This window comes from Mustela putorius, unplaced genomic scaffold, assembly GCF_011764305.1.
Source record: "Mustela putorius furo isolate JIRA1106 unplaced genomic scaffold, ASM1176430v1.1 tig00000281_pilon_pilon_pilon, whole genome shotgun sequence".
Lineage (NCBI taxonomy): Eukaryota > Metazoa > Chordata > Mammalia > Carnivora > Mustelidae > Mustela > Mustela putorius.
This window is the reverse complement of record NW_025421343.1, coordinates 13,340,372-13,352,837: the sequence shown is the minus strand read 5'-3', so window position 1 is coordinate 13,352,837 and position 12,466 is coordinate 13,340,372. Positions and strand designations below refer to the sequence as shown.

At 50.6% G+C, this 12,466-nt stretch overlaps 1 protein-coding gene across 2 annotated transcripts in view; it reads right to left on the bottom strand.

Annotated features, from left to right (window-relative positions):
- Window positions 1-12,154, bottom strand: part of TCF7L1 (transcription factor 7 like 1) — a 154,335-nt gene extending 142,181 nt beyond the window's left edge. For both annotated transcript variants that reach the window (XM_045079088.1, XM_013051059.2), the window contains exons 1-3: window positions 11,894-12,154; window positions 11,747-11,810; window positions 11,403-11,530 (exon numbers count right to left, since the gene is read on the bottom strand). In XM_045079088.1, the coding sequence (XP_044935023.1) occupies window positions 11,403-11,530; window positions 11,747-11,810; window positions 11,894-12,139 (438 nt within the window). In that variant the 5' untranslated portion in view covers window positions 12,140-12,154. The remainder of the gene's footprint in view (window positions 1-11,402; window positions 11,531-11,746; window positions 11,811-11,893) is intronic.
- Between the last annotated feature and the right edge of the window lie 312 nt (window positions 12,155-12,466).

The window sequence follows — 12,466 nt, the reverse complement described above, 5'->3', positions numbered from 1 at the left end:
TCCTGGGATCGAGTCCCGCATTGGGCTCTCTGCTCAGCAGGGGGCCTGCTTCCTCCTCTCTCTCTCTCTGCCTGCCTTTCGGCCTACTTGTGATCTCTCTCTGTCAAATAAACAAATAAAAAATCTTAAAAAAAAAAAAAGAAAAGAAAAATTTAAAACAAAGAAAAGAGAAGAATATTCACACGTACACAAGCAAGTCGAACTTGGCCGGGAGTAGGAAGCAGGCAACAGACCGAGTCAACAGATGCACCTGACAATATTTTATATCATGGTATCTAAAGAAACAAGTTCACCACTTCAAGATGTGAGAAGAAAAACACAAGGGAAATTGGAGGGAACAGATTATACGGAGCCACAGAGCACAGAAAAGCAAAGAAAGAGACAACAATGAACACTGTCTCTGAAACTGTCAAGAGACCAGACACTGAAGCTGGGACACTGACTGTCCCAGGCAGAAGCAGGGATTAAAAGTGCCCCTAAGGGAAAGGGCTGGAAATGCCACCAAAATGAATAAATACAGACATGTTACTCCTCACTCCTCTTTTAACTTGTACACATTATTTCCAAAGGGCATTTTCACATGAATTTGGTGGTCAATGCTCAGCAGAGGGGGAGGCTAGCACTGTGGCTGGAATGATGGCTCCAACACTTTCCAGAAAGGGAACTGAGGGCCCCTCACTTAGCTCTGTCTCAGCTTCCTCCGGGATAAGACAGATTATGAGACCAGACGTGCAGGCATTCAATGTGGTAAGAGTTGTAAACAGTAATACACAGTGCCCCAAGAACACTGCAGGTGCCTACAGGCTATTTTTTAAAATGCTGATGTTTAAATATTCATGCTGTCAACATTCAACAAATGTCTGGGAGTCACTTATCATGCATCAGGTGTTAGGATTTAATAAAATAAGTAAGTATTTTGAGGCATACTTCCTTTGTGGCACTACAAGGCTCACTGTAGACCCCCCAAGTAGTGGAGAGAGTAATAAAGCCTGATGATGGAACCGAGCCCTAGTCCTGTTTCCATCCTTCCTAACTGTTGGCTCCTGGGCAAGCTCACAATCTCCCTGAGCTTCTGCTGCTCACGGGTGGGGTGGGCTGGATGTTCCCTTCTAGCTTGGAGGGCTCCAAAGGTACCCAGGCAAGGTCCCTGCAGAAGAATCTCAGGGAGGACCACCCCTAGCAGGTAGGTGGCATACATCCATCTGACCTTAGCAACCCCAATCCAGCCTTTTTGAAATTTATGGAGAAAAATATAGTCCGAAACACCAGAAATCACTACTGTCAACAAATCTGAACTTGTAAACTGATCAGCTTTCCATACCACCACTTTATTCCTACTTATTCCTACTTCTTCCTCATTGTTAAATCCGTCTTTTTTTTTTTTTTTTTTTTTTTTTTTTTTTTTTTTTTTTTAAAAGTAAGCTTCAGGGATACCTGGCTGGCTCCACTGGTTAAGCCTCTGCCTTCAGTTCAGGTTATGATCCTGGGGGTCCTGGGATCAAGCCCCACAACAGGTTCCCTGCTCAGTGGAGAGTCTGCTTCTCCCCCTCCCTCTGCCCCTCCCCTGCTTGTGCTCTGTCTGCCTCTTAAACAAATAAATAAATAAAGCTCTAAGGCCAACATGGGACTTGAACTCAAGACCCTGAGTCAAATGTTTCACTAACTGAGCCAGCCAGATGTCCCTAGGTCCAGCTATACTTTTAATCATAGGTTTACTATCTCTCATTTATTTTTTTTCTGTTTTCTGCATGTTTTTTTGACAGACGTTCCTACAAATAATGGCCCCATTCACTGTATGAGGTATAAGACATTTATCTCACTAAGATTTAGTGTCTTATAATACCCAGATCTCCAGAAGGGCTTAGCTAGGACCCCAAGTGTCTCCCCAACTTCTATCCCCATACTCAGAAGGCCCTCCTGTTCATCTTTCCACCATGCTATTGTTTTCAGAAAGGGAAGTGAAAGAAAAAGCACCAAATGAGCTGAATCCTAATTTCAAATCATCTTACACCCACACTGCCCCCCCACACACACAGAAAGGAGAGTAGAGAGGAGACTAATACATTCTCTGCAATTTTTTTTTTTAAGATTTTATTTATTTATTTGACAGTGATCACAAGTAGGCAGAGGCAGGCCTAGAGAGAGGGAGGGAAGCAGGCTCCCTGCTGAGTAGAGAGCTAGATGTGGGGCTCAATCCCAGGACCCTGGGATCATGACCCAAGCTGAAGGCAGAGGCTTTAACCCACTGAGCCACCCAGGCGCCCCAATTCTCTGCAATTCTTAAAATATTTCTCTGTGTAAATGTTTGGTATTTATTTAATAGTCAACTTACTGAAATAGTTATAAATGACCGCGGCTGGTTTTGAACATAGAGACCTTTAAAAAGGCAATGAATTTATCCGATATTTTATAAAATAAACAATAAGGGAATATTTGCACGCTTGGTTCACCAGAGCTTGGTTTATTAACCAAACAATGTTGTAATACAAATTGCAGGGGTAGCAAGCAAGTTGACTCCTCCCACCTTCTTCTACACCAGAGACCCACTTGTGTATTCCCCCCAGGCCTTACCGATTTCAACAAGGAAAAACTGTCCGCAAGTTCAAAAAAGTTCTAATGTTGGTACACAACCACTTTCTTCTCCAAAGAGGGTAACGTGCGGTGGTGAACTTCTGGGGGCCACCCACGAGAGGTTATTTAAGTCCTCCAGAGTACAGTCCTCCTAGAACAACTTAAACCCTAGCCGTTCACTTCGACAGCTGTTTATTTGGGAAGGTGCGTTCCCAGGTCCAATTTGTTAAGTCAGGACAAATCTACGCACCCCCCACCACAACTGGTAACCCCCATCAGGATTTCTGAACTGAGAAACAAAGGTCAGCTGTCCTCACCATGGGAGGAGGACTTAGTTACATCAGGCACATGAGCAGTCACAAGGGTAGAATGGGAAGACCTAGACTTTAAACTCACAACCAAGTTGAAATCTTTGCACCATCAATTACCACTGGTGTGACCTTGAACAAGATACTTGACCCCTATTAGTATGCCTGCACAGCAGCAAAATGGGAATAACAAGTACCTACTTCCTAGCAGATTAGAAGCTATAAGAAATATTAAAGTTTTAAGAGCTATTGCCAGGTGCTTTCCAAATGGGGTGGAGGTTTTTTTTTTTTTTAGATCTTACTTATTTATTTGACAGAGAGAGACACAACAAGAGAAGGAACAGAAGCAGGGGGAGTGGGAGAAGCAGGCTTCCCACCAAGCAGGGAGCCCAATGCGGGGCTCGATCCCAGGACCCTGAGATCATGACCTGAGCCAAAGGAAGACACCCAAAGACTGAGCCACCCAGGAGCCCTTGGGGGGTTATTCACACCCTTCATGAACAGCAAATGAGAGCACCCACTTTACCATACATGTGCCAGCAGTTAAAAGTCATATTAAGACAACATCTCTGGTAATTTGATAGGGGGAAAAAAAGAGATCCTTTTCTTTATTCACATTTTTTTCCTTATTAGCATGTTTCCACTACGTAGGAGGCTAAACATTAGTTTCACATATGTGGTTGTTATTTGTAGTTTCTTCTTTCGGGAATTTTTTGTTTCTATTTATTTTATGGTTACTTTCTACAACTATGGTGAAAACGTGGGGCCTTGTTCCTCTTGAATGAAACAGATATATTTTCTTCCTTTTTTTTTTAAAGATTTGTTTATTTGAGGAATACCTGGGTGGCTCAGTGGGTTAAAGCCTCTGCCTTCAGCTCAGGTCATGATCCCGGGGTCCTGGGATACAGCCCCACATTGGGCTCTCTGCTCAGCGGGGAGCCTGCGTCCCCCTCCCTCTCTATGCCTGCCTCTCTGCCTACTTGTGATCTCTGTCAAACAAATAAATAAAAATCTTTTAAAAAATAAACAAAAAACCAAAAAAAAGATTTGTTTATTTGAGAGAGAGAGAGAGAGCATGAGAGAGAGCATGTGCATGGGGGAGGGGCAGAGGCAGAGACTCTGGAAGCCAATTCCCCACTGAGATTTCTAAAATGCTATAGCACAGTCTGGGAGTATGAGTATGAATTTATTTCCTGTCCTGAGGACTCCAGGTAACTAGTTATCACCCCTTACCACTTCCACAAAAGCTTCTGAAAAGGGCCATGTTAAGGAAAACATTCTTATGGTTTACTCTCAAACTCTGAAATGTATTTCTAAACTAATTGTTCATTTTCCCATGAAGATCTGCAAGCTATATATATAACAAAAATATTTAGGATTCCAAATTTTATTTTAGAACCTTAAAGGTATCTGTCAATGGAGGTAACTCAGAGTGTTTCTAAAACCTTCTGAGTCTAATAAAGAAAATCTCCAGCACCCCAGTGTTGCTCATTGAGCCGCCTATAATGTAGAGAGGAATGGGCGAGCCCCCTTTATTTCCCTTGTGTTCCCTTTATTCCCGAATGCCAAGGTTTTGGAAACTGCAATTTATTTCATTGTCCCTGAAATCCAATCCAGTCTGAGAGAAGATAATGAAGCATGGGACATATAAAAACCTCCAAAAATACAATCAGATTAGCCCATTTGGGCAGTTTTCTACATGCTTTTAAGCGGGACAGTCCTTTTCCATCCCAATTATTTATCACATCCCAGTAACTGCCTCTGACAGCAAATGAGTTGTATTTTGATTCCCATCTTTACCCTCCTTCAAAATCAGCCAGCTGCAGACATTAAAATGAGGAAACATGTCCCAGGTGTGTCCTAGCTCTCAATCAACAACCTTTCATTATTTAACATGGAGCTAAAAGGTTCCCAAAAGATTTGGGTTTTCTCATGGGATGCGGAGCGCGGGCTTGTACTGCCAAAACATCCAGGACCCTTACCCTAGCCAACTGGCCCTTGGTTTGAGAATACCAAAACTATCCAGCCACCCGATACACTGCCCCTCACTTTCTGCCACCACCTCCCCCCCACCCCCGCTTCCTTCCACACCTTCATCTGCACCTCCAGGGCCAGTCTGCACAATCAGGAGAACGTCCATCACTGCAACAAGACTGCCTTCTTCCCATTTCCAGTGCCATCTCTTCTTCCTCCTGTCTTCTTCCCCATTCATCTTCCATCCCACACTACTGCCCTACAAACAAGCTCCCACTCCAGCGTCCCAGACAGACTCTTCTCCACGGCCCCTCGCTCCTCTTTCCCTCCTCTTACCGCAGCCAAACTTCAACAGGTTGTCCGGACTCTGGTTTTCAACATCTTCTGGGTTATGGTGGACAGGAAATGTGTAAGGTACACAGGGGGCAGGAGGGGAGGCTGCCTGCCAGTCTGGGCTGGGGTTCTGGCTGCAGGAGGGATGGGCTACTCCCTGGGGCCAGGCGTCCGGGCACGCAGCTGGGAAGTGCTGAGCCAATATCTCTCCCTATCTTTATCACCCTCACTTGCCTGGATTACTTCTCTCACTGGGCACCAATAACTTCCTAATTGCTACATTCCCAAAGCTCCTCTTCACGCCGCCATCTTCTCGTCTTTTCTTCATGGCGTCTGACACGGAGGACCAGCTTCGAGAATGTCACAGGATCTAGGTACACCTCTTACCTTGGTGAGACTCCTTTCCATGCTGCCTCAGCGACTTCTTTCTCTGCTCTGAGCATCCTGTCCCTTCTTGCATCACCCAGTTGCTGCGATATCAACTATCCACTCATCATCATCCCCTCAGACCCCATGCGTGTCCGATCAAACTCAGCACTTCCTCCAGACAAAAGCCCCTCACAGCCTGTGTGAGCTGTTACTGCCAAATGGCCAGTCTGAGCATCTGTCCAGCATGCGGCAGGCAAAGATGGCACATCAGTGCCCCGCCGAGAAGAAGGCATTCCCCCAGGTCACGGAGGCTTCGAGAGAGTTAACTGTGACATCAGCCACCTTCTGCCTCCACTTCCTACCCCTTTCTGCAGAAACTCAAGCAACCATTCCAGTCTCTCCCTTCCTATCCTTCCTCTCCATTCAGATACTCTTGGGCACTTTTCACCTCTGCCCCAATCCCCAGGAGTTTCCTAACCCTCGTAGCTCCTTCTGGGTCCTCTCCCTCCAATCACTATGATCTAAGCACACCAACCAGTCACATCACTTCCCAGCGGAACTTTTAAAATGCTTCCCCTGCCCCTCATCCTTTCCAGGCAAATGGAATAACTTGTATTACCCCAAACAGCCCTGAACTTTTGGCCTTTCCTCTCCCAGTGCTGGCTTCTACCTCCTAATTGGGGTGGGAGACAAGTGTACTGTTTGTTTCAATTTTTTATAATTAACGAGGATCACTTTGACTTAAAGAACGACTGAGTTTTAAGGACTAGTCTAGGTTTTGGTGGGGGAGGGATGGTTCATTGTTTCTAGATTTTTTTTTTTTTTTAAGATTTTATTTATTTGACAGAGAGAGATCACAAGCAGGCAGAGAGGCAGGCAGAGAGAGGAAGGGAAGCAGGCTCCCTGCTGAGCAGAGAGCCTCATATGGGGCTCAATCCCAGGACCCTGAGATCATGACCTGAGCCGAAGACAGAGGCTTAACCCACTGAGCCACCCAGGCAGCCACCAGATTTTATTTTATTTTTAAGATTTTATTTATTCATTTCACAGAGAGAGAGAACACAAGTAGGCAGAGAGGCAGGCAGAGAGAGAGAGAGAGAGGAGGAAGCAGGCTCCCTGCTGAGCAAGGAGCCTGATGCGGGGCTCGATCCCAGGACCCTGAGATCATGACCCGAGCCAAAGGCAGAGGCTTAACCCACTGAGCCACCCAGGTGCCCCCGCTAGACTTTATTTTTAAGTAATCTCTACACTCAGTGTGGGACTTGAACTCACAACCTTGGGATCAAGAGTCACATGCTCCACCGACCGCGACAGTCAGACACCTCAGGGACTAGTTCAAAACAACTTCCTCTCCCTGTGTTCCTTGATCATGCTAGCCCAAAACAACTTGTTTATTCTCTTTCCTCTGAAAATTCTCTGGGTTTTGTGGACTCTCAACACCGCAGAGAGGTCTATGTTCATACTGCTCAATTTTTACGCCCTGTAGAGCAAAGCTGGGCCGACTTCATCCTGTTTCCTGCTGCCCATGACAGGTCCTCAGTAAATATCAGATGAACTTGAGGAGTTCCGAGTTCATCTTGAGGGTGCCAATCTAAAGTTTCCCAGTTTGGCACGTAAAGTTGACTTTAAACTGGAACGCAAGTAGGAAGCTGTACTGTATAGATCTGGATTGAAGGCAGCTTCCGAAGACTTAACCATTTAAATTATTTTTCAGGTCACAATTTCTGGGGGCGGTAATACTGCACCTCACTGTAAAGGCAGGAACACTCTGTTCAAGGTTAGATTTCTGTTTGTAACCTAGCCTACTTTCTCCTCCAGAATCCCAAGAAGTGAGATCAATGAATAGTATTCCAACCTAGAACTTTCCAAAAGTAAAGCAAGTCAGGCATTCCCCACCCGATCCACCCACCTACCCAAAGGAAAAAGACAGCGTTCAAGCTCCCTCCACAGAGAGTTACCCGTTGTCATCCCATCACCCCAGAAATCCAAGGCCAAAACTGCAGCAACCCAGGCAGGACCCCTGCAAAAGCTCATTCCATGTAAAAAACTCTCATTAAACACTGAGTTATATGGGGGGGGGGGGGGGGGGGCAGAAGTTATATTTAGATGAGATGGCTTTAAAAAATTTTACCAAAAGCAGCACGTTTATATACTGATCTTCCAAAAGAAAAGGATTTACTTATTCACTCCTACATACAATTCCTAAAGACAGACCATTTCTCCCTCTGCACACAAAGATGTCTGCTGGGGTTTCTTGGTGTCAGAAGGAACCAGGCGCATCCAGGATGCTAGCCAGACTGGCCATGGGTAGCGGTGGGATACGAAGGATTGAAAGCAGGCACACATCTGGAGAACAGAACGTTTCCTACAGAAACCTGAGTGGAGCTGGTGTGAGGAAGGTGCCCACGGATGACGCTTGAGCTACAAGATAGTAGCTCTTAAATGTAGAAATTGGACCCCAAAACTAGAGACTCCCTTGGCAACTCTACCTAGAACCGTTCTTTTCCAAAATGTAATGAGCACTCACGCCACGGTCCACTGCCTCTCCACCAGCTCCTAGCTAAGTCACCGAACCACATTCAGCATTTTTGTCTGGGCCCTTATTAGTCTCAACACTATTTTCAACATCCACTTTCTCCTGCGTTGGCTTACGCTTTCCTCATGAAAAACCAGTGAACGACACCAACGTGGTTTAGTAAATGCATGAAGCCTTTTTGCTCTGAAGCTCTTATTCATCTCTTCAGAGGCCACGGGGTCCCCAGGGCTCCAGAGGAGAATGAATCATGGCGGGAGGCTTGGCACACACCCCAGGCTAAGGGGACCTCTTCTCTAAAGAGCCTCAGGAAGAGGCCACTTCCCAGCCTCCCAGCCAAGCCAGAGTGCAGGGCAAAGGTAAGGCATGGGGAAGAGATGCCCAAATTGCAGGACCGGCCAGCTGCCTCCCCACCCCACCCCCGCCCCCCAGTCAGCCCACAGGAATTACGACAGGGGATGAGGGTGTTGCAGCCCTGCTGCTTGCAATTCCTAGGGTCAATTAACACCCTGAGAACATCCTAGCCAATCCCGACTTTTGCTTGTGGCTTGGTTTTTCCAGAAAGCATGAGAGCAGCAGAGAACTGAAGTCACCTAATTTTATACTACTCATAGGCTTTAGAGGGCCAACGCCTAAGGTCGTGAAATGTAGTAGTAAAACAACAACAAAAAAAAGACCTGGGATGCCAAGAGAGAGATCATATATTCCAGGCACCCCTGCCCTGCCCCACCCCTCCCTCCCCATCCCCTCTATCTGCATTCATTTTACCAGGCCTGGACCCCAACCAAGGGCCACTTTGTCTGCACCTACAGTTTGCCCACTGCGAGAATCCCTTTAATCACAATATAATCACCCACAGGAAAAGCATCATCTCAACCTTACCGGCCAGACAATCAAGTGCTTAAGTGTTTCCTCACTTGCTTTCCTAAAAGCCCATGATGTTCAAGGAGAGGGTCAAAAGGAGCAGATTCTGGAGCTCATCTAATGGCAGGAAACGTTCCCAACGAACTTCATAACCAGGCAGGCCTAACACAATTATGGGCACAGAAGGGGCACAGGAACTACAGGAACCTGAAATTAGTTCTGTCGGGGCAGTTCACCAGGGGGACAGGCCTATGTATGGGAGTGGGACAGGGCACCCTAAGTTCCTTAGGAAAGGTTGACAGCTAGAGATGCAAGCATCCCTGGAGGCTTAAAAGGAAGACGGTGACATGGGCCTGGGCAGGGAACAGCTGGAGGAAAGAGCAGGGACAGTCAGAGACAGGCAGAGAAAGGCTGGCTTCTCCAAGGAGGGCTCCAAAATTCCCCAGCAGGCTTGGATTTAGTCATCAGGAATCCCCGGTACCAGCGAGAATCAGCCTATGAAAGTTCTTAGGCAAAAGAACATGTAAAGTGGAAGAAGGAGCAAAGGACAGTAGAAGATGCTGAAAGAAAGAAGGGAATGGACACAAACAGAAACACCATCCCCCTGGGGTTCTCGGGGTGGGGGTGGGGGTGGGGAGCAACAGAGGAAGACGCACTTGTCAGGGCCACGGTTCAAAGAGGAAGAATGAAAACACCCTAGAGAGAATCAGGTGGGTGTAAGGGAATAATAGCCTGCTCCAGGGAAATGATTGGTCATATTTGGGACATTTCTGGTGACTTTATCTGCACCAGGACCTGGATCAGTGCAGACTCATGGACCTTAATGCCTCCCAGACTCTACTTTCCAGACATCTAATGGTAAATGGAAAAATGGGACTTTGCTAGCATCTCACACAAAGTGACAGGGACCCGAGCAAAAGTGAGCTTTCAAAGCTAGCAGAAACGAGCTACACCTGTGCACAGAGAAAGGAATCAATGGAAACCTACAAAGTCAATGCAGCTTGTTTTGCTCAACTTTTACTTTACCCACTTTCAATATGAATGAGAAAAGGCACCAGTCAGATGCCTATATCCAGCTTAGATTCAGCACTTCCTGGGGTGCTCCAAAGCGGGGACAAAGCTGCAGGGGTTTCCCGGCTTGAAAGGTGAAGGTGTGTGGTCCCACGCCCCTCTCCCCAGGTCAGAGCCCCCCACCTCCACTCCCACAGCCCTTCCGGGCAGGAGAGCGCCTCCACCGAGCCCACCACGGTGCCTCCGCTCTCCACCGACTCTGTACCACGCCAGCAAGCAGCGCCCATTTCCCACCAGGCATTTCTCAAACGGCCCTTAGTTATGATTACTACTTAAGGACAGCTTAAGCGAAAAGTGAATTTGTCGGACCTGCTCCTGAGGCGCCAACACCTCCCGCCCCCGAATCAAGAACTAACTGGCGGGCACTGGTAAGCAAAGAGAACCACCACGGCGCGCGTGGAGCCCAAGGGACAGCGCGCAAGAGCCTGGCACACAGTCACAGGAGGTAGGCGCTCACCGAATATCCGCCATCGGACCTAGCACCTGGGCAGTAAGCCCCGGGGTGGGGTGAGTTGGCTGCTCGGGGGACACAAAGGCCTTGCCAACCCGGCGCAGCGCCCCTCGCGACGCGGGGGGCGCGAATTTAGGGCCAGGGAGGGGGCGATGGAATCCTCCCTCATTTGCACGTCGTCTGGGGCCCGGTCAATTTGCTTAATCACGGCTCTAAATGCCAGCGCGCAGCACACAATGCGCGCCCATTAACAGGTTTAAAGTGTCGCAGCGCTCGCTTTAAATGAGAAAAGCCGGCAACAAAGAGGGAAAAAGCCAAGTTCCTCAACTTGAAGAATGCCTCGGGTCACCCTCCAAATCATCTAGGCGAGTTTAAAATCCCAAGCTCCACAGAACAGTTGAGGCCCCTGCTCCACGGCTGGGGGTCAGGGGCTGGGGTGTGAATAATCCGCCGCGAATCCTGGGTTTCTTAGGAACCAACTTGCAGCCGCTCAGTGAAACTGAAGTCGGGGGCAACGTCGCCAACCCAGCTCCCCCGGCCCACTGCCCAACCGCCAGGGAAAGCTGACGGATTTCCAGGAAGGAAAGCGAGGCCCCCCCGCCCCCCGCGCCAAAAAAAAAGCCGACACAAACCCAAGTTTTCCTTTACCGCCATCAACGAAATTTTGGAGGCCAGGGAAGACCCCCTGGAGTGAACCCCAAAGCCTCTCCCCAACAGAAGGGGAAAATACATTGGAACTTTACTTTCATCCAGACACTGCCCAGCGCAGCCTACCGCTTGGCCGCCACAGAATAGTTCAACTCCGCAAACATGTTCTGCCTGGGATCCTCCCGGGCCGGCCCCATCCCCCACCCCATCGCCGAGCCGGGGGGCGCATCCCGCCGTCCCGGCCTCCCAACCGCCCCGGCGCGGCCGGACAGGCACTCACCGTGCGCGCTCCTCCGGGAGACAAGGGTCCATTGGAGAGGTACGGACTGCTCAAGTCCGGGATCATCAGGAACGGGTACCCAGGGTACGGGGGGCCCTTAAAAAACGCGCCGTCCTGGGGCCTTCTCACTGCGGACAGGACCGAGGCGGGGGTGAGGCCCAGGCCCCCGGGACGGTGAGGCGGCAGGGGACCCGGGGCGGGGACCGCGCTCCAGGACGGCTGTGGCCGCGGGGGGGCAGAAAGCAGGGGCACGGTCGCGGGGCCGGGGGAACCGTGGGCGGCCTGAGCTGCCGCGCTGGGCGCAACGGGGCCCGGGACTGGGGGCTGCCGCGACCCACACGTACCTTCGGCGAAATAGTCCCGCGGCTTCTGGAAGGCGTCCCGGGCGGGCTGCGGGCGCCTCTCCGCCTGCGGAGGAGACACAAAGGCGAGGGCGGGTGAGCGGGCGCGGGGCCGGGGTCCCCCAGGGTCGGCCGCGGGAGCCTCCTTACCTCCGAGTCCGAGCTGCTGCTCTGGTTCTCCGACTCGTTGACCAGGGACGACTTGACCTCGTCCAAGTCCCGCTGCGCAGAGGCACTGTCGCTGCTCGGCTCCTGCTCCTCGCCCCCCTCGTCTTGGAAGGGGATCAGCTCGTCGTTCGCCCCGAGGTCGTCTCCTCCGCCGGCCGCCCCGGCGCCCGAGCCGCCGCCTCCGCCCCCGCCGCCTCCGCCGCCCCCGCCGCCGCCGAGCTGGGGCATGGTGGGGCCGCGCGGGCCGGGGCCGCCGCTCTCCGAGCCCCTCGCCGCCCGCGCCCGGCCCGGCCCGGCCCGGCGCCCGCCCCTCCCTCACTCCCTCCTGCTCGCCGGCCCGCTCGGCTCGCCGCCGCGGCGGCCGCAGCAACAAAGTTTGACAGGGCGTGGCCCCGCGGGAAGCGGGCCGGCGCGGCGGGGCCGGGGCGGGGGCGGCTCGGCTCGGGCCCCTCAGGCAGCGCCCAGCCCAGCGCTCCCCAACTCGTCGCAGCCGCCGCCGCCTGCTCCGCCGGGGCGTCCCAGCGCCTGGCCCGCCGGGGAGGGGCGAGCGGCGGA